This window comes from Aedes aegypti, chromosome 1 (genome assembly GCF_002204515.2).
Source record: "Aedes aegypti strain LVP_AGWG chromosome 1, AaegL5.0 Primary Assembly, whole genome shotgun sequence".
NCBI lineage: Eukaryota > Metazoa > Arthropoda > Insecta > Diptera > Culicidae > Aedes > Aedes aegypti.
Window position 1 is genome coordinate 67,575,826 of NC_035107.1, and position 24,518 is coordinate 67,600,343.

At 42.0% G+C, this 24,518-nt stretch overlaps 1 protein-coding gene across 3 annotated transcripts in view; it reads right to left on the reverse strand.

Annotated features, from left to right (window-relative positions):
* Nucleotides 1-1,161: 1,161 nt before the first annotated feature.
* Nucleotides 1,162-24,518, reverse strand: part of LOC5572383 (probable nuclear transport factor 2) — a 28,426-nt gene continuing 5,069 nt past the window's right edge. For 2 of the 3 annotated variants that reach the window (XM_001653989.2, XM_011495210.2), the window contains 3 exons: nucleotides 12,008-12,079; nucleotides 11,844-11,942; nucleotides 1,162-1,624 (listed from right to left, as the gene is read on the reverse strand). In XM_001653989.2, the coding sequence (XP_001654039.1) occupies nucleotides 1,511-1,624; nucleotides 11,844-11,942; nucleotides 12,008-12,079 (285 nt within the window). In that variant the 3' untranslated portion in view covers nucleotides 1,162-1,510. Of the gene's footprint in view, nucleotides 1,625-11,501; nucleotides 11,681-11,843; nucleotides 11,943-12,007; nucleotides 12,080-24,518 lie in introns of those variants that run through there. The other variant, XM_001653990.2, reaches the window with a different exon arrangement.

The following is a 24,518-nucleotide window of genomic DNA, read 5'->3' on the forward strand; positions in this document are numbered from 1 at the left end:
TATAGATCTTTGAGTTACATATCAAAACTAATGAACAGCCGAAAAAATCAAAAACTAAAAATCGCATTGACAAAAATTCAAAAAGTAAAACATTTCATTTTTTTGCTTCATGCAAAATTACTTTTACCGAAATAATTTCAAGCGGATTACATTACTCTTCAAGAAAAGTTCAAAACAAACATAACGCATGTTCGTTTGGCTCACACTTTGACAGGTCTCGCTGCTCGATTGGCTCACACTTTGACAGAAATGTCAGCTTCCGCGAATCTCTCTTATAAAGGATTTCTAGGTGTGACTCGCTGGAGCTAGTTATCGTCATTTGTTCGATGTCGAAGTTATGGATTCTGAAGAATCTTCTTCTTCTTCTTCTTGCTGGCGTTACGTCCCCACTGGGACAGAGCCTGCTTCTCAGCTTAGTGTTCTTATGAGCACTTCCACAGTTATTAACTGAGAGCTTACTATGCCAATGACCATTTTTGCATTCGTATATCGTGTGGCAGGTACGAACATACTCTATGCCCTGAGAAGTCGAGAAAATTTCCAACCCGAAAAGATCCTCGACCGGTGGGATTCGAACCCACGACCCTCAGCTTGGTCTTGCTGAATAGCTGCGCGTTTACCGCTACGGCTATCTGGGCCCCTATCTACGGCTATCTGGGGGATTCTGAAGAATATTGAATTATTGAAAAAGAAGTTTTGCAATGAATTTTGCTTTCGAGTAATTTTGTATGATGTTAAGTTTTTACTTAAGAGGGGAGAATTGTAGTGACCACCCTATCCATTGGATCAGCGGTGTATACGATGTTATCATATACAAAGGACATAGTCCTCTTCTTAAAATAAAAGAATGCTCATTCGAGCTTGAGCCGTTATAGTAGACGGAGACGAGATCAATTTACGGAGTTTTTCTTACAAACTATAAAGAAACATATTTCGGTCTATATAAGTGATTTATTTATGTTTTAAGTATACTAGTCAAACCTTTTCAGTATTAAAGAAGTTCGAAAAAACTTGCCCCGAATAGTGCTGTGTGACTGTTAGAATTTTCTTTAAAATTTAATCTTTTTGCACAGAGTGTTTATAAATAGTAATTACTTTCAAGTGTAGTGACTGTAAGTTGTCTGGAAGCTGGATAATTTGTACAAAATAAAACAACTTCCGTTTTGTTTGATTTTCTTAACGAAACTTTTATTCAATTTCAAACAAACGTATTAAGCTTTATCATGTTCTATATTACGGGTTAGCATGATGTGGATTAGAGAACTCGCCTGTGATATACCATCGAGCACGTTTTCCCCGATTCGTTTTCCGCGAAGAAAACCAGAAGCAGCAATAATAGCATTATTGGAGGGAGGAGGGGGTACTATTATTCTTCTCATAGGCAGCCCGTCAGTTTGATTAGCTGTACGTGTGTGGTGTATGTATGTGCGCGTGTATGTGTATATTCTGGGTGCAAAATTCACCGTCCGTGTTTCGGTAGAGGTGCAAGCAGGGCGGGCGGGCGTCGGTCCTATGCCGAATTGTGGATACACAGCCGGAAGATGTCGTGCGCACAGAAGAACGATGACCCCAGGGGCTTCAGGACGAAGACTTGCGAGTAGGCATGCGGCGGGTCGTCGTCACACTGGGAATGAGAGAAGGATGATAATAATAGAAATGTGCAAATGGAATTTGAATAATTTGAACAATAGGAATCTTGCATTGTTAAATGGGAGGGCACAGGGCAAACAGACGTTACACTGTTGATATTGGCACTGACCATACTTTCGACACTATTTTAAATAGCATTAGTTGTAAGTCTCAAGATTCAAAGTCCACGAAGGGTTTCACACTAGCATGTTGGGGAAAAATGCAATTTTTAAAACCACACTTTCTTGGTGTCATGCTCAAATTACGTTATGCTTTAGGAAAAGGCAGCTCAAACGTTACGACAGACAAAAAGCGTTACAGAGGGGGCAAAAAGGTCAAAACTTGTAAATCTAAGGGTTACGTAATAAATGCTGCCTACCATAGATCAGAATAATGTAAATAAGCAATTAAATTATGTTCAGAGTGTAACATCTGTTTGACATCAAAAAACGATGAAGCGTAATGCAAATTTTAAACAAAAGTTAAACATACGTAACGTTGAGTAAAAACAATATGGGGGCTGTATTTTCTATGTACTATTAACACATGGAGAATCTCTGAAGATCTGTGGAAAATTGAGTGAAGGCCGACCACATATCTAGCCATACTACAGGCAAACAGACATCACACTGACGCATTTTCCATCAAACGATCATTTCAATTTCACTACGTTACGAAACTCGCAACCAGCTGCGTGTGCAATCGTTATTCTTCGTGTTTGACGTTTCACACTAGCGCCTTCTGCAGGTCTTGTTGCACGAAACAATGCTTCGCGCAACATACTACTCACAAGATGATGACGGTGTGAAGTGGGCGATGGATTGTGAAGAAAATTGTTGATACGTGTTACGTCTGTTTGTCTGTGGTTAAACTATCCACGATGAAACAAAAATGTCATGAAGTTCGATCACGTTTTGGATTTAGCGTTAAGAGTTAGGTGTAAATAATGAAAAAATAAACATCATTTGGGCAGCTCTGTTGTTTACCATTAAATGCACTTTTATCGAGGAATTATGTTACAAATGCAATAAAAACTTCTAGGATAACACGGGAAGAGGATACATCTCTCTGACTGAGGTTATGTAAGGTTTGTACCGTAAAATCTGGTGTAGGTGAAATTGATCGTTTTAACACACAATATCATTTCTTACAAAAATGTCAGTGAGCAGTGATGAAATCCTCCAAGACTCTTTCAAGGAATCCAATTCTCAAGACTATTCCGAGGTTTTCCGTATTCTCGAATATTCTCAAAGATTCTCTGGACGATTACTCTCCAAGGATTGCATTTGGCATAAAGTCGTTTGGCATAATGGTCATTTCGCATAATGGTCATTTGGCATAATGGACGTATGGCCACCGGTGTTGCAAATATTTTCCAATTTTATTGTACACCAGTTTTCTGGTCTATTTTTTGGAACAGACTAACTGCCTGGTTCATTTTCTTCCACCGGTTCATCCGGCTATAAATCCGGCTGTTCTTTCGGAGTATCCTTCAACAACTCATACAGGACACCTCTAGGAATCATCAGGGTATTTATCCGGTAAAATTTATATATTCCACAATGAAGTTCGCCTACAGATATCTCCAGGAGCTCTTCCAAGAATTCTATTGAAGTTCCTCCAATTTGTCCAACACAATTTCCAACAAGAACTCCTCCCAGAGCAGTCTTTCAGGCATTCATCCAGGAGTTTGCTGCAGGAATACCTCCGGGGATTTGCTGCAGGAATTTCTCTGGGAATTTGCTCCAGGAATCTCATAGGGTATGTATTTTCTTCAAAAACTTTTCTCCATGGATATCGTCCAGAAATTCCTCTGGGGATTTCCTCCAGGAAGCCCGTTTATAATTTTCTTTAGAAATTTCTCTGGGGATTTGCACCAAGATTTTTTTCCGGAGTTTTATTCCAGGAATCACCTGGGGGTTTTGCCGGAAATTTGTTCCAACAATTCATACGGGGATTTTTTCAGATATTCCTCCGATGATTTTTCCAAGAATTGCTCCGGAGATTTACTCAGCGGATTCCGTCCAGGAATTCCTCTGGGGATTTCGTCAAGAAATCCATCAAGATTATATCCAGAAAATGCTTCGGAGACTTTTTCAGAGAATTATCCGAAGATTTCTTTCAGGAATATCTCTGAGGATTTGCATCAAGAATTCCTCCAGAAATTTCTCCGGACATTTCGTCCAGGATTTCTTCTGGGTATTTCATACAGTAATTTATTAACAAACTCCTCCGGCGATTTTCTCCAGAACATGTTTCGGCGATTTTTCCAGAGAATTTTTCAAAAAGATTCCTCCAGGAAGTTTTTTGAAGATTTGCTACAGGAATTCCTCTGGGGATTTCAAAGAGTACTCTGGGGAAATCCCCCAACATTTATGCCGGTGATTTTCTCCAGCTATTCCTTCAGGGATTTACTTCAGGAATTCCTCCTGAAAATTTGCCGGAGATTTCCATCAGATTTTTTTCCGGGCATTTCCACCAGGAATTTCTCGGGAATTCTTTTGGCACTCCACCGGGAATTCATTCACTTTTCCTCCTTAGTTCATCATGCATTTTTTTTTATATCTAAGAATTCGTCATAGTTCCTCGAGTACAGTCAAACCTTCTTCAGTCGATATCTAAAAGGATCACCGACTCATGGAAATACCCAGTCATAGAACAGAAAAGCTTTGGAAACTTGGTTTGTGTATGGTTTCATGTGTCGATATCGAATAATGGAACATCGACTCATGGGGTTTCACTATGATTCCTCGGAAATGCTCCAGAGCTCCTCTAGGAGTACTTCTGAAGTTGCTTCGAAAAAATCACAAAAATCCCTCCGGAAATTTGTCCAGAGTTCCTCAGGAAATTTCTAAACATTTCTCTGGAAATTTATATAGACTTCCTCCAAGAATTTATCCAGAGTTCCTCCAAGTTTTTTTTAAGTCTTTCAAGAATTTATTTATATATTCTAGGGGGCTCAGATAGCCGTAGCGGTAAACGCGCAGCTATTCAGCAAGACCAAGCTGAGGGTCGTGGGTTCGAATCCCACCAGTCGAGGATCTTTTCGGGTTGGAAACTTTCTCGACTTCCAGGGCATAGAGTATCATCGTACCTGCCACACGATAAACAAATGCAAAAATGGTCAATTGGCAAAGAAAGCTCTCAGTTAATAACTGTGGAAGGGCTTATAAGAACATTAGCTGAGAAGCAGGCTTTGTCCCAGATGGGACGTAACGCCAGAAGGAAGAAGAAGAAATAATTTCGGATGTTTTCTGGCAATTCTTCTGGATTTTGTCTAGCAATTCCTCGGAACGTCCTCTGGATTTCCACAGGCAATTCTTCTAGATTTCTTCCAGAAATTCCTCTGGAGTTCCTCCAGCGATTCCTCAAAAGTTCCTCCGTAATTCCTGGAAGGTTCCTCCGGTGTTCTTTCTCAACAGTGGGAATTGCTTTGAATTTCCCCCTTAGTGTCTTCAGGAATTTCTCCGGAGTCCATCAAGCAATTTCCCTGGAGTTGTTCTAGAAACGCCTCCGCAGAGGCAGAGTTTCCGCAGGAATTCTTTTAGAGTTCCTTCGGAGCTTCACCGGTAATTCCTCTGGAGTTCTTTCAACATTTTTTTAAATTTTATCCAGCATATCCTACGAAGCTCCAGGAGGGTCTCTGGAGGAATTGCTGAAGGAACTCCGGAAGAATTGCTGGAGGGCTCGAAAAGGAATTCATGGAAGAAAAAAACCTGGAGAAATTCCTGAAAGAACTGCGCAACAATTCCAAAGGAGCTATGAAGGAAATCCAAAATACTTCCCGGTGCAGCTTTGGAGGAACTTTGGAGGATATGCTGGATAAATTTATGAAGGAAATCTTCTTGAGGTCGTCCAGGGATTTATTCAGAGGAATTGCTATTTGAGATCCCCTGAGGAATTTCTGGAGAAAATCTCCGGAGGAATTCTTTCAAAAAATCACCAGATGATATCGTCTGAAGAATTCCTGGATGAATTCCCCGGAGGAATTTTTGGACGAAATCCCCGGAAGAATTTCTGGAGGTATTCCCAGAAAAAAATCTCAGGAGAAATTCACTGAAAAATCCCCGAATGAATTTCTTAGTGAATTTCTGGAAAAAATCGTAGAGAAAATCGCCAGTAAAATTACTGGTGTGAATCCCCAGAGAAATTCCTAGAAAAAAACCTCCGGATAAATTCACTGGAAAATCCACGAAGGAATTTCTTAATTGAATCCCCGGTAATTATTAATGAAATCTTTATTTATTTCATGTCGTCAATCAGAAGTAGACCATTTTGTTACAATTTTAAACTTAATATTATATAGTTCAAAAATGTTATTTTCTTAATCTTCGAATTTTGATATGACATAAATTTTTGTTTTAGTTCCGATTTCGTTATAGCAAAGTCAATGGTTTCGCAATGTTCATTGTAAACAGACATTATTTTATTTGAAGGCTCAAATTTGGCATAATTTGTGCGGTGATGGTTTGTATAAAAAATACTACGACTTCGCAGTTGTCTTGAAGGAGCATAAAAATTTAATTTTGACAAAAGTGTCATCGAGTCAATACGATGCGAAACTAAATCGTTTGCGAACGAGACCATTGCAAATTCGCGACGTTTCTTCAATGTTTGAATATTGATGAGCATGCATCGTGCTTCATAAGATGGTAGAGGTAACCTTGTCCAACCTAATTTTCGATGTGCGAACAAAAATTGTTTTTGAATTCTATACGATTTTCATGGGTTGATGAAAATGGTGACCAAACTATGCTACAGTATTCTAAAATTGAACACACATAGGTTATGCATAATGTTTTTATAGTGTATGGATCGTGAAAATTATAGCTAAATCGTTTTATGAATGCTAACATCTTGTTTGCCTTGTAGATAATTGATCACTATAAATCTATAAAAGTAACTTTGGAATCTAAAATCACTCCTAAATCTCTTATTCTTACGCATTTTTCTACTAAGTACTTCTAGAGTAAATCCCTGAAAGAAAATCCATAGAGGAATTTTTGGACAAAATCCTCAAAAGATTTTCTGTTTTAAATCTCCTTGAAAATCCCTGGGGACAATCCCGGAGGAGTTCGTAGGAGAAATCACCGGAAGATTTCTTGGAAAAAATCTCCGCAGAAATTTCTGGAGAAAATATCCGGAGGAATACCATGAGCAAATTGCCAGAGAAGTTTCTGAAGGAAATTCTCAGAGGAATTCCTTGATGAGATCCCTGGAGGAATTTTGTGGACAAAATCCCCAGAAGAATTCCTTTAGAAAATCCCAGGAGGAGTTTCGGGAGGAAATCCTCGGAAGTGCTTCTTGAGGAAATCTACAGAGAAATTCTTAAAGGAAATCTTCGGAAGAATTTCCGCACAAAATTCCTAGAGCAATAGCTATTGAGATCCTCTGAGAAATTCCTGGAGAAAAATTCCTGAGGAGTTCCAAGGGATATCGTCGGAGGAATCCTTGAAATCCCCGAAGGAAACCCCGGAAAATTCCTGAAGAAAATAATCGGAGAAATTCCTGGTTTAAATCCTTAGAGAAATTCATGGAGGAAATCTTCTGAATAATTCTCTGGAAAATCCCCGAAAGAATTTCTGAAGAAAATCCGCAGAGGAATTCGTTAATGAATTTCTGGACGAAATACCCAGAGAAAATCCTGAACCAAATCCCCGCAGAAATTGCTGTCCGAAATCCTCTGAGAAACTTCTGGTACAAATCATGGACGAAATCCACGAAGGAATTGTTATTGGATATTCCTGGAGAAAATTTCGTAGGAATTCTTGGGGGAAATCTTGGAAAAAATCTCCCGAGGAATTTCTGGGTGGCTCAATCGGGAATTCCTTTCGAGCTCCACTGGGAGCTCCCTCGGAAATTTCTTTGGAGCTTCACCGGGAATACCTTCGGATTTACGCCATGGTTCCTCCATGAATTTAATCGGAGTTTCTCAAGGTATCCACCATTAATTCTTCGGAAATCCTCCGGAGTTCCACTAAGAATCCTTCTGGGATTACTCCGAGTATTCCTCTAGATTTTCTCGGGAGATCCTCCAGAATTTCTACAAGAAATTCTCCAAAATTCGTCCAGGAATTTATTACGAGCTTCTCCTAGAATTCCTTCAGAGTTCCATCTGGAATCCCTACGGATTCCTTACTTTAAAAAAATCATCCAGGAATTTCTTCGTAGTTTCTCCAGAAATTCTTCCGGGGTTTTTCTTGGAATTCCTCTGGAGTTTCTCTGAATATTCCTTCATTCTTCCTCCGGGACTTACTCCAGAGTTCCTCCGGAAATCCTCTACATTTTCTTAGGGAATTCCTCCACAATTGATCTGGGAGTTTCTCCAGGAATGCCTCTAGAGTTTTTCCAGCAATTCTTCCAAATCTGGAGCTCCACTGGAAATTTATTGACAGTTTTTCCGAAAAAAAAAATCCAACAATGTTGTACAAAATACAACAGCGCGCCGATTGAAATGTAAAAAAACTAGAAGAATTTTCAGAGATATATCATATATTATCTGTGGACAAATCTCTCAATGCTTTTCATCATGAACCTTCAGAGAAATCTCTAGCGAATACAATCCATGGTGGAATCTATGGCAGGAAATTCAGGGAGGAATCCCAGATAGTTCCTAAAGCATGCTAAGAGGAATTCTAGGGTAACTTGCTTGAAAACTGTTTACGAAATGTTTAAGATCGCGAGAAGAATTCATAGAGGAGTACATGGACTACTTATTGCAAAACCGATTGAGAAATTTGCTAAAGAGTCTGAACAAAACCATAAAAAAATATTATATTTTTGCTAGAATTTCTGGAGATTGCTGGAGGAAAAAGTGGGCGTGTTTAGAAAATCTGTATAAAAATTTCTGGAAGGATTCCTGGAGAACTTTTTTGTGAAATTCCGGGATAAATTTTTGCAGAAATCCCTGATTAAAAATTTGAAGAAATTCTTGGACAAAGAACGAAAAGTTTCCTCATGATTGGCTTGGAATATCATAGAAAATTTCTGAAGGAACTCGTAAAAACGTATTTTGTTAGAAATTTTATTAATTGAATTGTTCAATGTTCATTTATTTTATCCGTTTTGCAATGCTTAGAGGAATACATTCATATTATTTTGGAAGCAATCTGTGAAGGTATTCTTAGACGAGTTTCTGGTTGAACTTCTGTTGAATTATCAAGAATAAATATTCATAACCAAGGGGACTTCCGATTAAATTGAAATCTAGTTGAAAATAAAACCATGCAAAGGTATTGCCTGAAAAGCATGGTTTTAAAACAGTATGCTAGAATAATTAGCTGTGAAGGATTTCTTTGAAGAAGTTCCTCAACACTAAGTCAAACATGATAAAAAGCCTAATTTTCTGAATTACCAGGCTTAACTGAAAATGGAGCAAATTTCACAACTAAAAAACAGGTTTCTATGTTAAAATCAACAAATAAAAAATACACACAGCAGTTTTAGTTTGAAAGTAAAACAGCTGTTTGTATTTATTTTTTCATTGTTGGGAATTTTGAAGCAGAAAACTGATTTTTTTCAGTTTTGATATTTGCTCCATTTTTACTTGGGACTTAACCCGAAAATTTATAAAGTTTATAAAGTTACCATGATAATTGAAAATTTTAGGTGGAAGACATTGGAAGACATTTTTCCATGCAATTGGAAGACATTGAAAAAAATCACCTGGCATCCCTGACACTATCAGACGAACGATCAATCATCAAACAAAAGAAGCTTCCGAGAGTAGGGATCTATAATACATAAAGGGTGCAAAGGTCGAACACGGAATTAGGTTAAGGTTAAAACATCAGGATGGAACAAGAGCGATGAGTAAGGTGAGCTGCTTCAGAACGTTTTATGAACTCCACCAGAAATACTGAGTTAAAAATTTAGATCAAGTGTCTACCATGCTTTCCTTACGTCTTGAATCTAAACGGTTGATACCTGGGAGGGAGAAACCGATACAGAATTTATGTACGTCATAGTGAGCCGAGATTCTGCTGTCACGAACTGTCACTGTGAGCCCAGATCTTAAAGAATGGACAAACTTGATAAAAGCGCGTAATTGATCAAAGTAAATTTTTACATTCCGATAAAGTTGACAACAATCGGTTGAAAATCAATTCCTACACATCCAAAACCAAAGCCACGATAGCACCTTTCAATTTGATCGATTATAAAGTATTGAAACACGCATCTTTTTACTCTTTTTCAATCAAAATTAAAATAAAATGCACATAAAACTCTGGCCTTTTTTCCAAGTTTGTCCAGAAAGATCGAAGGTACACAATAAAAGAAAACTAGCGATTTTTCCCAAGCCTGCCTTGATTGCTGTTGGTAAGCGGGAGTTATCTTGCAATTTGGAAAAGTGTTGTGTAATATTTTGTGTGTAGTATCTGTGCCTCCCTCCCAGGTTGATACCATGGATAAACCAACATAAAAGTTAAAAACAAATCAAGCACTCATTGAATAAAAAGCACGATACAAACTAACTAAAACAATTAGTGTACGCAATCAAACAACGTTACCTTTCCATTTGATTCCCGCATCGCATCAAGATGTAACGTTGAAAGGAAACTACCATGTTTTTTTTTTGTTTTAATTAATAAAGTATCTCCAATTTATATTATTTGCATTTAATAGTCAATACAATTCATTACACTTTGATCGTATATGTAATATCTCGTGAAAGGTGCTAAACGAAACCATTTCTAAACGCGACATTAGAGCATTGTAAATTGGCTATACGGAAAACACAAAGAAAAACGCGACATATCTATCTCAATTGGAAAATTTACAATAATTGGTTTCAACGGTATTCTGCCTAGCGTCGATGAAGATTAGAGAACGAAACAAAAGCTATTTGTTACAAGTCCGTTAGAACTAAAATTGGTTGTTCTAGCATTCGCATATTTATGTGCATCTTTTTAATCCAATGTTTAATCATAAAATTCGATACATTATTCTACATATTGTGTTTTTTGGCTCAACCACTAATAGCATCCCGAAGGAATCGTGACCGAATTGAACCGCTGTTAGCGTCGAATTGCATCCGTTGAAATTTAGATAAATACAGTCACTCCACAGTTATGCAACAACTAAGCTGCCCATAACTGCATATTTGTAACATTCGACAAAAGTAGGCATTGAGTAAATGGGATACCAAGTTTGCATTTTACTGCAGTATGGGAGGAAACTAAAATTTCAAAAAATCATTAATAATTCAAAAGAGCTTATTTGAGGCTGAAATTTTGTACAACTCATACCGCATATTGGGTGAATAGACAGAAAATAATTCTGATAGACATTTCGTTGCTACTACATTATGAGGCTCATGTATAATCTCAATGTGACTGTTATGCGGTTACATTTGCCAGTGTGACAAAACAACTTGGTATTTTTTTCGAATTTTCTAGAACAAACTCACAGATTTTAGTAAGTTGATCGAAAGTATTTATCATTTGATGACTCTCCCCGGTATTAACTCCAATTTGTCAAAAATGTTGAATGTGACTGTTATGCAGTTATGGGCAGTAAGGGTGAAAGCATACGTTTTGGCGATTATCTTTAAATCGTCTCAACTGTGAAATTGCTTCAAAGGACCCACAATTATGAATCAACGCTTCAAGAACTGACATCTTATTTGCAACTAACGGGAAAAAACGTGTAAAAGCTTATTACAATTGATTAGGAAGCTGTTAAGCTTATTAGTCCACGCAGGTAAACTAAGGTTTGCGAAACTGTAAAACTATTCCATGAGAATTTAATCCAAAACTAATCCACATCTGTGGCTTCTCCATAACTGTGGGGCAACTGTAGTTGGTTTACGTTAGTAGCATTCCTGACAGAGCAGCTGGAAGTTGTTGCAATGCTTTTTTGTTCTTCTCCTGTCAGAATCAGAGGGGGCAAAAAGGGGGTATAACAACAAGTTTTCGCGACCGAACACCGAAACGAGCTACGCCATGTCGTGCAACGCTAATCTGAACACGTCGTGCTGGACAAAGAAGCTGGTTCCGATGGGTTTCAGGACGAACGTTTGCGTGTAGGCGTGCGGCTGATCTTCGTCAGTCTGTTACCCGTTTGGAAGAGACCCAAGAGTGAAAGACATCGACCGGAACGATGACGACGACGAAGGTGAGAACGATAGGAGAAAGAGATTGAATCAGTTCCCCATGCTCAACAAGAAGCAAATCGAAACGGATGGTAAGGAGGAAAGAAGTTGAATTACTTACTTGCAATCGACCTAGAACGTTGATTAGGACTCCTCCGTCGAACATGGGCTGAGAGTCGACCGCCGTTAGGGCTCGGGAGATTTTTTGGAAGGTAAGACCCTACGGAGAAGGTATTTTGTTAATTAGTATTAAGAATGAGCATTTCGCAATTGATATCAATTTACCTGTAATTTTTCTAAGATTTTCGCTGCTCCTTGGATTTGCTGACCCTCGAAGGACATAAAAGACAATTCGGCCTGAAATAAAGCAATATTTGTTAAATATCGAATCTGATCATAAAAACAGTAAGTGTTTCAAAATTAGGAACTATTTATTTGTCTTTTTTTACAAGAGGAAAATCTGCAAACAGACCCCCTGAGAAGGTAACCCAGGGATTTTTTTTGTTTTGTTTTTAACAATGAGGAAATCGGCAAACAGATCCCCTGAGAAGGTAACTCAGGGAATGCGGGGACGACGCACCAATGACGACCCGTTAAAACCAGCCTATGCACTAGGGTGTCCCATTTTTCCCCGACCATCTAGAATTTGAGCTCCCCCTAAATCTAAAGCTTCCTTTTGTTATTCATATACTTCCTGTAAAGCACAGAACGTTATGCTAGCTGGACTCCCTTTTACTTCGGGCTATCTGGAGGACGTTATTATTGGTGGCAGGACTGAAGCGGAACATCAGCAAAATCTGCACGCAGTTCTCCAACGCATCCAAGAGTATGGATTACGGGAAATTTGTCCCGAATATACGTGCCCTGAGATACCCACTGGATGAATTTTTCAAGGCTTCCTCTTCTTCTTTCAAGTGGACGAGAGAATGTCGGAAGGTTTCCTAAGATTTCAAAAGGATTTTATCGTCTGACCTTCTGTTGGCACACTACGATCCCCATGAAGAAATTGTGGTGTCAGCTGTTGCGTCTTGCTCCACTCTTGTGGATCTTCGGATCTGAGAAAGGTATACCAGTGTATACAGCAAACCGCCTTCAACGCTGGGCCCTTACTTTGCTTTCCTACGACTTTTCTATTGAATATGTCGCAGCAGATAAGTTCGGGAATACAGATGTGCTGTCACGTCTAATTTACCATATCGAACCCGATGAAGACTTTGTGGTAGCCTGTACGAGCCTTGAAAAGGACCGGCAATCGATGGCAAACAGCGCAATCAGCCAGCTACCGCTTAGCTTTCGAATGGTGGAGCGAACCACAAATTCTTCGGAAGGTTCGATTCGTCAAATACGGATGGCCCAAGAAACGGTCAGACGACACAGATCAGGAATTATTGCGGTGCTATGATCGTCAAGAAGCACTATCCTCATCGTCGAAAGTAGTATCATGTTCAGCGATAGGTTGATCATTTCGATTGTCTACAGAAAGCGGTGCTTGAACCAGCTACACAAAAGGCACCCAGGAGTCCAACGAATGAAGACTGTCGCGCGCAGTTTTGTTTACTGGCCTTGTCTCGACGAAGAAATCACCAATTACGTTCGTGACTGTCGCAGCTGCGCCTCTGCAGCCAGATTTCCGCCAAAAGCAACACCAGAGCCGTGGCCCAAATGAAGTCATTTATGCCAAGGCCTACGCCAATCACAAGTGGACTTGGGCTCCAGGAACGGTTGTGGCCAAGTAATGCTACCATATTTTTGAATCGACTTTTAAAAAGGTGGTCGATGGACAAAGATTAGTGTGACGTCTGTTTGTATGTTTGTGGTGCTTCAACCCACAATTTATGAATCAGTAGATTTTAAAAGAAGAAAGTATTATTTAAATTACTACAAAACATCACAGAGACACTTTTGTTGATAAGCAACACGATGTGCCTAACCATTTAAATTCTTTTGATCGTAATAAAAACTCTCAGGCTTTATTTTGCTCAATGCTGAAAAACCTGCTTAATCATTTCTGTACGTCGTCTAGTTCGAGAAAATGAAGCAAACATCATCACAAAATCGATTTTTCAGGATCTGTTACATCCGATTTCGTGTAATTTTTTTCTAAAAGAGTAGGAACCAGACTTCAAACTGCTCTGCCCTTTTGTACAGCTTTCAGATTCATCTCCCGAGTTCTCCGAACTATGCTTCTGACAATAGGGCGATATTCAAAACTTAAAAGGCAATAGATGGCTCTTTTTCAATGGTAGTAAAAACGAAATCCTGAAGCAAAGAAAGCACCACGGAAGATGAACTAAACACAAAAAGTTATGTATTCACTTTACACTTGATTTCTAATCACTATATTTTTGATCCAGTTTCCTAATTGCAAGTAATTTACGATTTTCATTATTTTTCATACGTTTTGACAGTTCTCCGACTACCATTCTTCCATGCGCTTGTGTTGGAAGTTTGAGAAATTTGAGATTCCAGCGTAGCGCGATCAGTGGGTGACATACAAACAACAGTGTCGTCGCTCGGCGGCCGGTAAGAGAAACTGAATGTTCGAAAGGTTGTTGTCTGTAATTTTTGCTGCTGGCGCCAACTGTTAGCGTTTAAGAACAAAATAAACAGTCATTACCCTATTGGGTCCTAAAATTTTTAATGAAATCTTGTTTTTATTTAATAACACGAAAAAGCATGTACTGTAACTACTTTAGCAATTTTTCCCGCTCAAATAATGGCTATATCATGTTTAAACTTTAATTTAAAAATTTGGTCCATAAATGAACCTTGACACTTTTGATCATGTTTGACGTTCACTTAGTCGACAAAAACACCACAGGGGTTTTAGATCGACCACTGGGGTTGTTCCTATCTGACATTTCGTAAGGGACACGGAAAACAAAATACACCCAAAATTTGAGTTTAAGCCAAAAGATGTGACAAAATCTAAAAAAATGCTTTTTGGGCTTAAACCAACGGAAAACATTAGAAAATTGAGTAAACATGTGTTTTTGGCCCTAACTTAAGCGTTTGGCACTAAAATTGGGACAGGGCTTTAGGACCCTATTGAAAATTATCAGCTGATTCATATTGTGGTCACAATGACAGAGTTGGTAGCAAAAGGTGGTGCCGAAAAAAGTTATTTTAATGACAAGATTCGAGAAATTAGTGACTAAATAGTGACGATTCTCGAAGGTGACTAAAAGTGACTTAAAAATCAAACCGTAATGAGTTTTATTTCACTTCTTTTACACTGTTTTGCGATGAAGAAGGGAATATCCCATACTGCAGTTAGTAGGTCTAGTTGAGTACCAAATTTGGAAATTTTTATTGTACTTCCAAAATTTTAAGACATTGTCACCTTAACACCTTAACCAATGTTTTTTATTTGGTAATGTAAATTTTAATAAGAACTTGGTATATTTGTTAAATCAAAATGTTTGTCATTTCACATTTCCCATCAAACTCCCAAAAATGACATCTTAAAACCGCTAAAATTGAATTCATTGTAAAATGTGTAGGTCCTAGAATTTTTGCATGAGTATGTTGATAAGAATTTAAGATTTAGTCTGGAAAAACTTTAAGCGCATGGATGCAGTTTGATCAAATGTAATATTCACAAAATAATACTTTCTATTTAGCTTTATACGATTCTATTTTTATCCTCTCTTTCCCATGATAGCACTGTGATCCAACGATTTTTGACGAACGCAGACTAAATCGAATTAGTACGATTAGTTCAATAATAATTGGAATAAGCTTAAAACTTATACACTTATTTGTCTCATCAAACATCAACATAAGTGGCATAAGGATCCAACCACAGAGAAACAGACGTACCACTTAGAACAAATCGCGATCAAAATCATAGTCGAGAAAACATGTACTCCCAATGCTAAAACCGTTGTGTTTGGCCGTTGGACCAACAGATGGCGGTAGTGTGTAAACGTCAAACGCGAACAAAAACGATGCGAGCGCTGCGGGTGGTGGATTGACCAACTACAACATATTTGAATCGACCGTTAAAAAGGTGGTCGATGAATAATGATGAGAATGTGACGTCTGTTTGTCTGTGATCCAACTATTGGAAAGCAATAAACTTACTATTGATTTTCAATAAAAAATAAATATTAATTTTGTTTTGCAACAACTTCTATTTAAGCACTTTTTTAGAAACGCCATTTTGTCTGCTAAATTGTCGAACAAAGCTGTGGGTAAATAAGGGTTAAGGCTTCTACCAAATAAGGGTCAATATTTTGTGTAACTAGTATTGGGATATGCCGTAGATCGGACTACAACAAATCACAACTATTTCATGGCTTGCTAATTCATCAAGCGCCTACTCTTCAACACTCCTCCTCGATTGGTGAACTCCTACTGCGTCACGGAATCTTGCCAGCTTCTGTGGTGCCAGCGGCTTGGTCAGCATATCCGCTACCATTTGATCGGTGGGGCAGTAGCGGACGTCGATGAGACAAAGTGGTATTTTGTGTCCACATGCTTCGAACGGTTGTTGACCTTCGTTGACTCCAACTGTTTGATACAGGACTGGTTATCTTCGTGTACCAGCACCGGGGTTGGGACATCAACGGAGAAATCTTGGAGCATCCGGACGATCCACGTGAGCTCCTGACAGCACTCGGCGAGCGCCACGAATTCGGCTTCGGTACTGCTGAGCGCCACGCACGTCTGCTTGCGCGAACCCCAGTATATTGATCCGCCGCCGAACAGGAACATCCGGAGTTTGATTTGCGACTGGCTGCATCGCTTGCCCAGTCTGCGTCCACATAGACCTCCAAACCGGAATCCTCGGCCTTCAGCGTGAGCTTGTGGTCCATCGTCGACTTCAGATAGCGTAGGACACGCTTGGCCTCCGTCCAATCGGCTTGAGATGGTGCACTTACTGAACGTCCCAGAATGGCTACGGGTGCAGCGATGTCCGGTCGAGTGTTTACCGCCACGTACAACAGACTTCCTACCAAACTTGCGTACTGGTCGTTGTTCGGTAACACCTTCTTCTCCTCCTTCTGTTTTAGGTGGCCATGATCCAGGGGATACTTCGATGGCTTCGCTTCATCCATTCCGAACCTCTGCAGCACCTTTTAAATGTAGGCCTTCTGCTTGAGTGTGAAAGCCTTACCATCACGTTGCACTTGGATTCCGAGAAAATGCCGGATGTTGCCCAACGAAGAAACGGTGAAGTGCTTGTTCAGGTCCCGCATCAAGTCCTCGCTGTGGCACGCGATGACGATGTCGTCCACGTAGATCACGAGGTACGTGTTGCCTTGACTACCGCTCCGAACGTAGAGACACGAGTCGTGGGCGGACCGCCGGAAACCCATCTGCTTCAACACACCGTCGATCTTCTTGTTCTAGATGCATCCGGCTTGTCTGAGTCCGTACAGGCCTTTCTTGATCAAGCAAACTGCATCCCTGTCTTGCGCTTCATATCCGGTCGGTTGCTTCATGTAAACTGCCTCCTCTAGTTCTCCATGAAGATAGGCAGTTTTGACGTCGGCGTGTTTCACCAACATGCCCCGCTGGCCGGCAACTGTCAGCAACGTCCTGAAGGTGACTTGGCGGACTACGGGCGCGAATACTTCATCGAAGTCCGTCCCGTACTTCTGAGAAAATCCTTGGGCTACTAATCGGGCTTTGTAGCGCACGATGTTTCCGTCCTCGTCCAGTTTTCGCTTGAAAATCCATTTCGACCCGACGACTTGGCGATTGGCGGGCAAAGTGGTCAGCGTCCAGGTGCGGTTCTCGGCGTGTGACTTGATCTCGTCGTTCATTGCTGCAATCCACTGTTCCGCTTCAGGACCCTCGATTGCTTGCTTGTAGGTCCTCGGCTCCGGGATCGCTTTTCGCACCACACCAGTCGTTTCCCGGTACCGCAGGGGCGCAATCCCCGTCGTGCTGCGGCTTGACCTCCGAGGCATTACAACTTCATCTTCACTGACTTCATCTTCTTCTACTTCACAGGTCGAATCATACAGGCTGGAATCGGAATCCGCCGGCGTAGTCTCCTCCTCAAAAGTCGCTGTCATCTTCAACTTCTTCATTTGCATCGAGTGTATCTTGCGGTATTACCGACTCGTACTCCACGGTTGTCGGAGATGGTTGACCTCGCTGGCTGACTGCTTCTTCTTCTTCGACGAATCTTGCATCACGGCTGATCACGACTTCGTTCGTAGCTTGATCGATGAACCGGAAGGCTTTGTGGTGATCCGAGTAACCGACAAACGTTAGCTTGATTGCTTTCGGTTCCAGCTTCGTCCGCTTAACTTTGGGAATGTGGACGAACGCTGCACATCCGAACCTCTTGAGATTTCCGTAGTCTGGTTTCTTGCCGAACCAGAGTTCGTGTGGAGTCTTCTCTACCGACCGAGACGGCAGCATGTTCTGCAAATGCACCGCCGTGCTGACCGCTTCTGCCCAGAAACGGTAGCCCATCTTCGCATCGAGCAGCATGCAGCGCGCCATCTCCACGATAGTCCGGTTCTTGCGCTCCGCAACTCCATTCTGCTGCGGTGTGTAGCTTGTCGTGTATTGCGGGACGATTCCGTTCGCCCTGTAGAACTTGCCCAGCCGCTTCGCCTTATACTCGCCTCCCTGGTCGGAGCGAATAATCACGAGATTCCTTCCGAAACGATTCCTGACCATGTTGACATACTCCTCAATTTTCTCCACGGCCTCTGACTTGCGCTTTAGAAAATATACCATGGTGTACCGACTGTAGTCGTCGATCATCGTGAGGAAGTATCTTGATCCACCTGGCGACGTCGTGTTCATTGGACCGTAGATGTCCGCGTGAACGATGTCCAGAACCTTTGATGATTGTCGTGCGGCCTTCTTGGGAAATGGTTGCCTTGGTAACTTCCCCTCCGCACAGACGCTGGATGTTGCACTTGCGCATGGCCACTCCTGTAGCCAAATCCTCTCGCACCACTCGCTGGATCGCTTCAGGATCTCGATGGCCAAGCCTTCGGTCCCACACGTGGACACAATCCTTCGGATGGTTCGCAGCTGCCACTTGCATACCTTGCTCCTTGACGACCTTCAGGTAGAACAAACCGCCGACCTTGCGCGCTACAGCGGCTACCACTCCTCTGCACTTGATGACGCATCCTTGGGCCTGCGAAAAATGCACGTCTGCACCCTTCGCCAGTAATATGCTCACCGAAATCAAGTTGGACTCCAGTTCAGGGACGAAGTAAACATCCGACAGGGTAACCTCGTGTTCTTCGCCTTGGTTGTCACAGCATAGCAGCTTTCCTTAACCGATTCCCTTCACGTGCGTCTGGTTGCCGTCCGCTAGGGTGATGGATGTCCCCGGACAGCTCCGCATCTCTTCAAAAAACGTTCGGTCTGCGCACATGTGGGATGTCGCGCCCGAATCCTCCACCCACGCCTTGGATGGTTTTCGTCGATCGCAGCCTGTCTTGAACGCATACGATGATAGCTTGCCACTTTTCGCACTTTTACCTCTTGCAGCTGGCTTCGGTTTTCTTCCGCCGCTCGGTTGATTGCTGACTTCACGCTCGGACTTCGCTAGGGGACATTCACGCTTGGGCCACCTGAAGCGCTTGCTGCAACGGTGGCAAATCACGCTTCGCTTCTCCCCGCCCGCTCGCAGCATCGCTTCTCCGTGGTGGGACTTCTCCGTTCGCTTCTGAGCTTCGTCGAGCAGCTTCCGCTTCACCAGTTCCATCGTCAGTTCTTCATCGGACCTGCTCTCCAGCGCCGTTGTGAGCGTGTCGAAACTCTCCGGCATGCTCTTCAGCACCATTGCGACTTGAAGGCTTTATTCCAGCTCCTGCCCAGCGTTGGCCAGGCTAGCGAAAAGCTTGTCCATCCGGAAGAGGTGGCCTTCCATATCTCCGTCGTCTTGATACTCCGACTTGCACAGCTTCTTCAGCACCGAGAACCTGGTGCACATCGTGGTCTTCTGGTGATGGTCCTCCAGAGCTTCCCACGTTTCGCTGGCCGTCTTGCAGTTTCGGATGAGAGGATGTTGGCTGTCGTCGACAAGTCGTGGCTCGAGATCTTGCATCTCCGTCCTTCCAGGCATCCGTCAGGGGGTTTGGGGCGGCCTCCGTGACATGCTTCCAAAGGTTCTCCCGGATGAGCAGCATCTCGACCTTGAATCTCCAACTCTCGTAGCCTCCGCTCCGTAGCTTCTCAACCGCAAACTTGCTTCCGTCCATTTCTTCTCTTGAAAAAAGCTTCAATTCTTCAGTGGGAAAAAACGGCTGCCCATAACCTATTGGGATATGCCGTAGATCGGATTATTAATTAAGAACAACTGTTCTGTTCAAAGGTTGGGAACGATCTAACTCATACATTTATTTAACGTCAAATTACAACTATTTCATGGCTTGCTGGTTCATCAAGCGCCTACTCTTCAACAACTAGATCAAGATTACGGAAAATGTAATATTTGACCATTAGGGAAAGTGTACCAGTTATGGCCATAGTGGTTCCCTATTTGGCCTCACGTGAAATTTCGATAACATTTGGCGAAATATGGAACCACTATGTCCATAACTGGTACACCTACCTAATTAATATTTCAAATTAAGAATTATGACAGAAGATCGAATATGGTTGCCTTAAAATTAAACAAATGGTTGTCTTAAGCCTGGATGAAATTGAAATTTTCCATCAGTAATTTTGATGGGAGGTACGTTTGATAAGGTACCGCGGGGCAAGTGGGTAAATGGGGTAAGTGAAAACAATTGATATATTTTACTAAATATGTGAATTAACGTTTTAAGCTCATGCGTAAACCTTTGAGTCCATTGAGAACATTACGATAGGTAAGAGATTTCTGAGATTTGTCAGCCATTATTGCATAATAGAACGAAAAATTGTTAACCTGTCAACTGTTACTCCGTAACAAGTTGGCGGCGTACAATCTTATTTCAATATTTTCAGTGGAAAAAAGTTGCGGAAAATAATTTCCTGTGCCACTTCTTAGTTGTCCTCTGTGACAGTTTCAAACTGCAATAAAAAAAGTTTTAGAATTAATTCGACGAAGACCTAAAAATAACTAAATTTAAACACCGTCAATTTTTCTTATCAGGTGGGGCAAGTGAAAAGTTTATCATTAGAGATTGAATTTGAGTTTTCGTACTTAAGTAGCCATAAGTAAACATGGTTTGCAATTATCATAGAGAAACATAACGTGCTGATAATTCAAGAAACACTATACTCAAGCGTTAAAAGCTATTAAAAATCATGGAACTTCTCTAAAAGATGTTGCCAAACATTAATAAACAATATTAATATGTCTACTTCGGGCAGCCAATTAATAGGGAGACGTGGACTGAAAAGTTGCAATATTAGAGAACACACGGAAATCTCGTGGAATGTCTATGTAAGCTAGTTCAAAACATAAACATGGGGTATAGGTCTATCCACATAAAAAAGATTCTAAATACGTTATTGAAGAATTCCGTTTGATTTCTCCCGAAGAGTTATCCGACGTCATATTCGACTTTCTCAAAAACAAATAACGAGCGGTGGAAATTCTACAGAGCAGAAATGCAATTGCTGTCCTATAATGTTAGAACCAACATTGGAAATGTTGCAGTTATAATGTTGTCGAATCATTTCAACTAACATAACTGAACAGAAAAAAAATCAAGTGAAAAGAATAACATTTTCTTTGTTTACATGTTACTTATGGTATTGTTCATTGGGAAGCCTTAACAAATGTTAAAGCTAATAGAAATCGTGAATATAACTGTTTGTTTTTGAAATAATTTTTCATAAAAATCAATTTCACCATGCTGCTTATATTTGGTGGGAGTCAAGCTAAAAAATATACACGACCTCATTTGTTTCAGATTAAAGTCTCTAGAATTTGAAGAATCTCAACTATGCGAATTTCATTACCCACTTGCCCCACGGTACCTTATACATAATAGGCTGTTCTTCTGAGTTATGCTGTTAGAGTAGTTATTAGCTGAGACGAGACTCGCGAATACGGTCTTCTTTTTCTGTGATTGCTGAGTTTTTTTCTCATTCCACTTTGTGTTTATACCAATCATGCGCAAACCGTTCAAACCCTCACATGAGCCTTCAGCAAAAAATGATTACGTTTGCATCACACTGAATCATTAATAGCCTTTTGAGTGAAATTTCATGCCAGCAAACGTAGCAGACATTAAAAATAACTAATCTTGTGTTTAGATTTATCAGCAACTTTCGAAAAAACTGCTCCCCCGACTGAGGTTTTTGCTAACAGTTTATTTTGAATACAATACTTTTCTCTTTTGCAGCCATTTAAACGGTGGGCTGCATTTGACGTTTCGTGACAGCGGAATCTGAGATGTATATGACGTCTCAGGTTATTAGCAACTAGGGTAACGGTTGTATTTTGGACCCCCTAAGGAAGTGATTTTAGTTTTTTGTCCCAAATAATTAATTGCACAGCGTATTCAAGTCAAAGAACATGTCAAAATTTGGTTGACATGTTGGTAAATGGCTGGGCATGGCGTACCATTGGTACCTCGCGTACCTGAAGGAATAAAATAGACCCCTTTGTGCGGTCCTTAGCCTCTTGCCCAGCAACTCCTATCCCTACCTCCTCGCGGTACTGGCCGGGGTACGAGTAACCTTAGGGAAGATCGGGTAACCAACCCCCGGTGGGAACTTTGGTCGTATGCTGACAGGGAAGGGGGGGTTTGCTTTTGCTTTTGCTTCTGCAAACCTTGAGCGTCTGTACTCCATGTTAGGAGCGGCTCACAACAGCGTCTGTTCCCCATGTCAGGGGCGGCTGATCATCGTCCGAGTGCCAGAGAAGGACTCTAAGCTAAACTGTGCACTATGGTCCTCCGAACATTTAGGGGGAATGGTCCTCCGGAAATCTAGGGGGTTGGTGTCAGGCCCTGCAAGCCAGCCGTAAAAAAATCAAGCAACGAATAATCAACGAGAGAATACGAACCGGGACAATCGGCGAAGACCACAGCGACGTAAAGGGACTAGCGATTGGAAGCTCGGTACGTGGAACTGTAAATCTCTCAACTTCATCGGGAGCACACGTATACTCGCCGACGTGCTGAAGGACCGTGGATTCGGCATCGTAGCGTTGCAGGAAGTGTGTTGGAAGGGATCAATGGTGCGAACGTTTAGAGGTAACCATACCATCTACCAGAGCTGCGGCAATACACATGAGCTGGGAACAGCTTTTATAGTGATGGGTGATATGCAGAGGCGCGTGATCGGGTGGTGGCCGATCAATGAGAGAATGTGCAAGTTGAGGATCAAAGGCCGGTTCTTCAACTTCAGCATAATAAACGTGCACAGCCCTCACTCCGGAAGCACTGATGATGATAAAGACGCTTTTTACGCGCAGCTTGAACGCGAGTACGACAGTTGCCCAAGCCACGACGTCAAAATCATCATAGGAGATCTAAACGCTCAGGTTGGCCAGGAGGAGGAATTCAGACCGACGATTGGAAAGTTCAGCGCCCACCGGCTGACGAACGAAAACGGCCTACGACTAATTGATTTTGCCGCCTCCAAGAATATGGCCATTCGTAGCACCTACTTCCAGCACAGCCTTCCGTACCGATACACCTGGAGATCACCACAGCAGACAGAATCGCAAATCGACCACGTTCTGATTGATGGTCGGCACTTCTCCGACATAATCGACGTCAGGACCTATCGTGGCGCTAACATCGACTCTGACCACTATCTGGTGATGGTCAAACTGCGCCCAAAACTCTCCGTCATTAACAACGTACGGTACCGACGGCCACCCCGGTATGACCTAGAGCGGCTCAAGCAACCGGATGTCGCAGCGGCATACGCGCAGCAACTCGAGGCTGCATTACCGGAAGAGGGTGAGCTGGACGAAGCCCCTCTTGAGGACTGCTGGAGAACAGTAAAAGCAGCCATCAACGATGCAGCTGAGAGCAACGTCGGGTACGTGGGACGGAGTCGACGGAACGATTGGTTCGACGAGGAGTGCCAGGAGGTTTTGAAGGAGAAGAATGCAGCGCGGGCGGTCATGCTGCAGCAAGGGACCCGGCAGAACGTGGAACGCTATAAACAGAAACGGCAACAGCAGACCCGCCTCTTTCGGGAGAAAAAACGCCGCCTGGAGGAGACGGAGTGCGAGGAGATGGAACAGCTGTGCCGGTCTCAGGAAACGCGTAGGTTCTATCAGAAGCTCAACGCATCCCGCAACGGCTTCGTGCCGCGAGCCGAGATGTGCAGGGATAAGGATGGGAGCATTCTGACGGACGAGCGTGAGGTGATCGAAAGGTGGAAGCAGCACTTCGACGAGCACCTGAACGGTGCTGAGAGCACAGGCAATGAAGGACGGGACAACGGAGGAAATGCCTTCGTCAGTACTGCGGAAGATGGAAACCAACCAGCCCCCACTTTGAGGGAGGTTAAGGATGCCATTCACCAGCTCAAGAACAATAAAGCTGCTGGTAAGGATGGTATCGGAGCTGAACTCATAAAGATGGGTCCGGAAAGGCTGGCCATTTGTCTGCACCGGCTGATAGGCACAATCTGGGAAACAGAACAGCTACCGGAGGAGTGGAAGGAAGGGGTAATCTGCCCCATCTACAAGAAAGGCGACAAGTTAGACTGTGAGAACTTTCGAGCGATCACCATTCTAAATGCGGCCTACAAAGTATTATCCCAGATCATCTTCCGTCGTTTGTCACCCGTAGTAAACGAGTTCGTGGGAAGTTATCAAGCCGGCTTCGTTGACGGCCGATCGACAACGGACCAGATCTTTACTGTACGGCAAATCCTCCAAAAATGTCGTGAATACCAGGTCCCAACG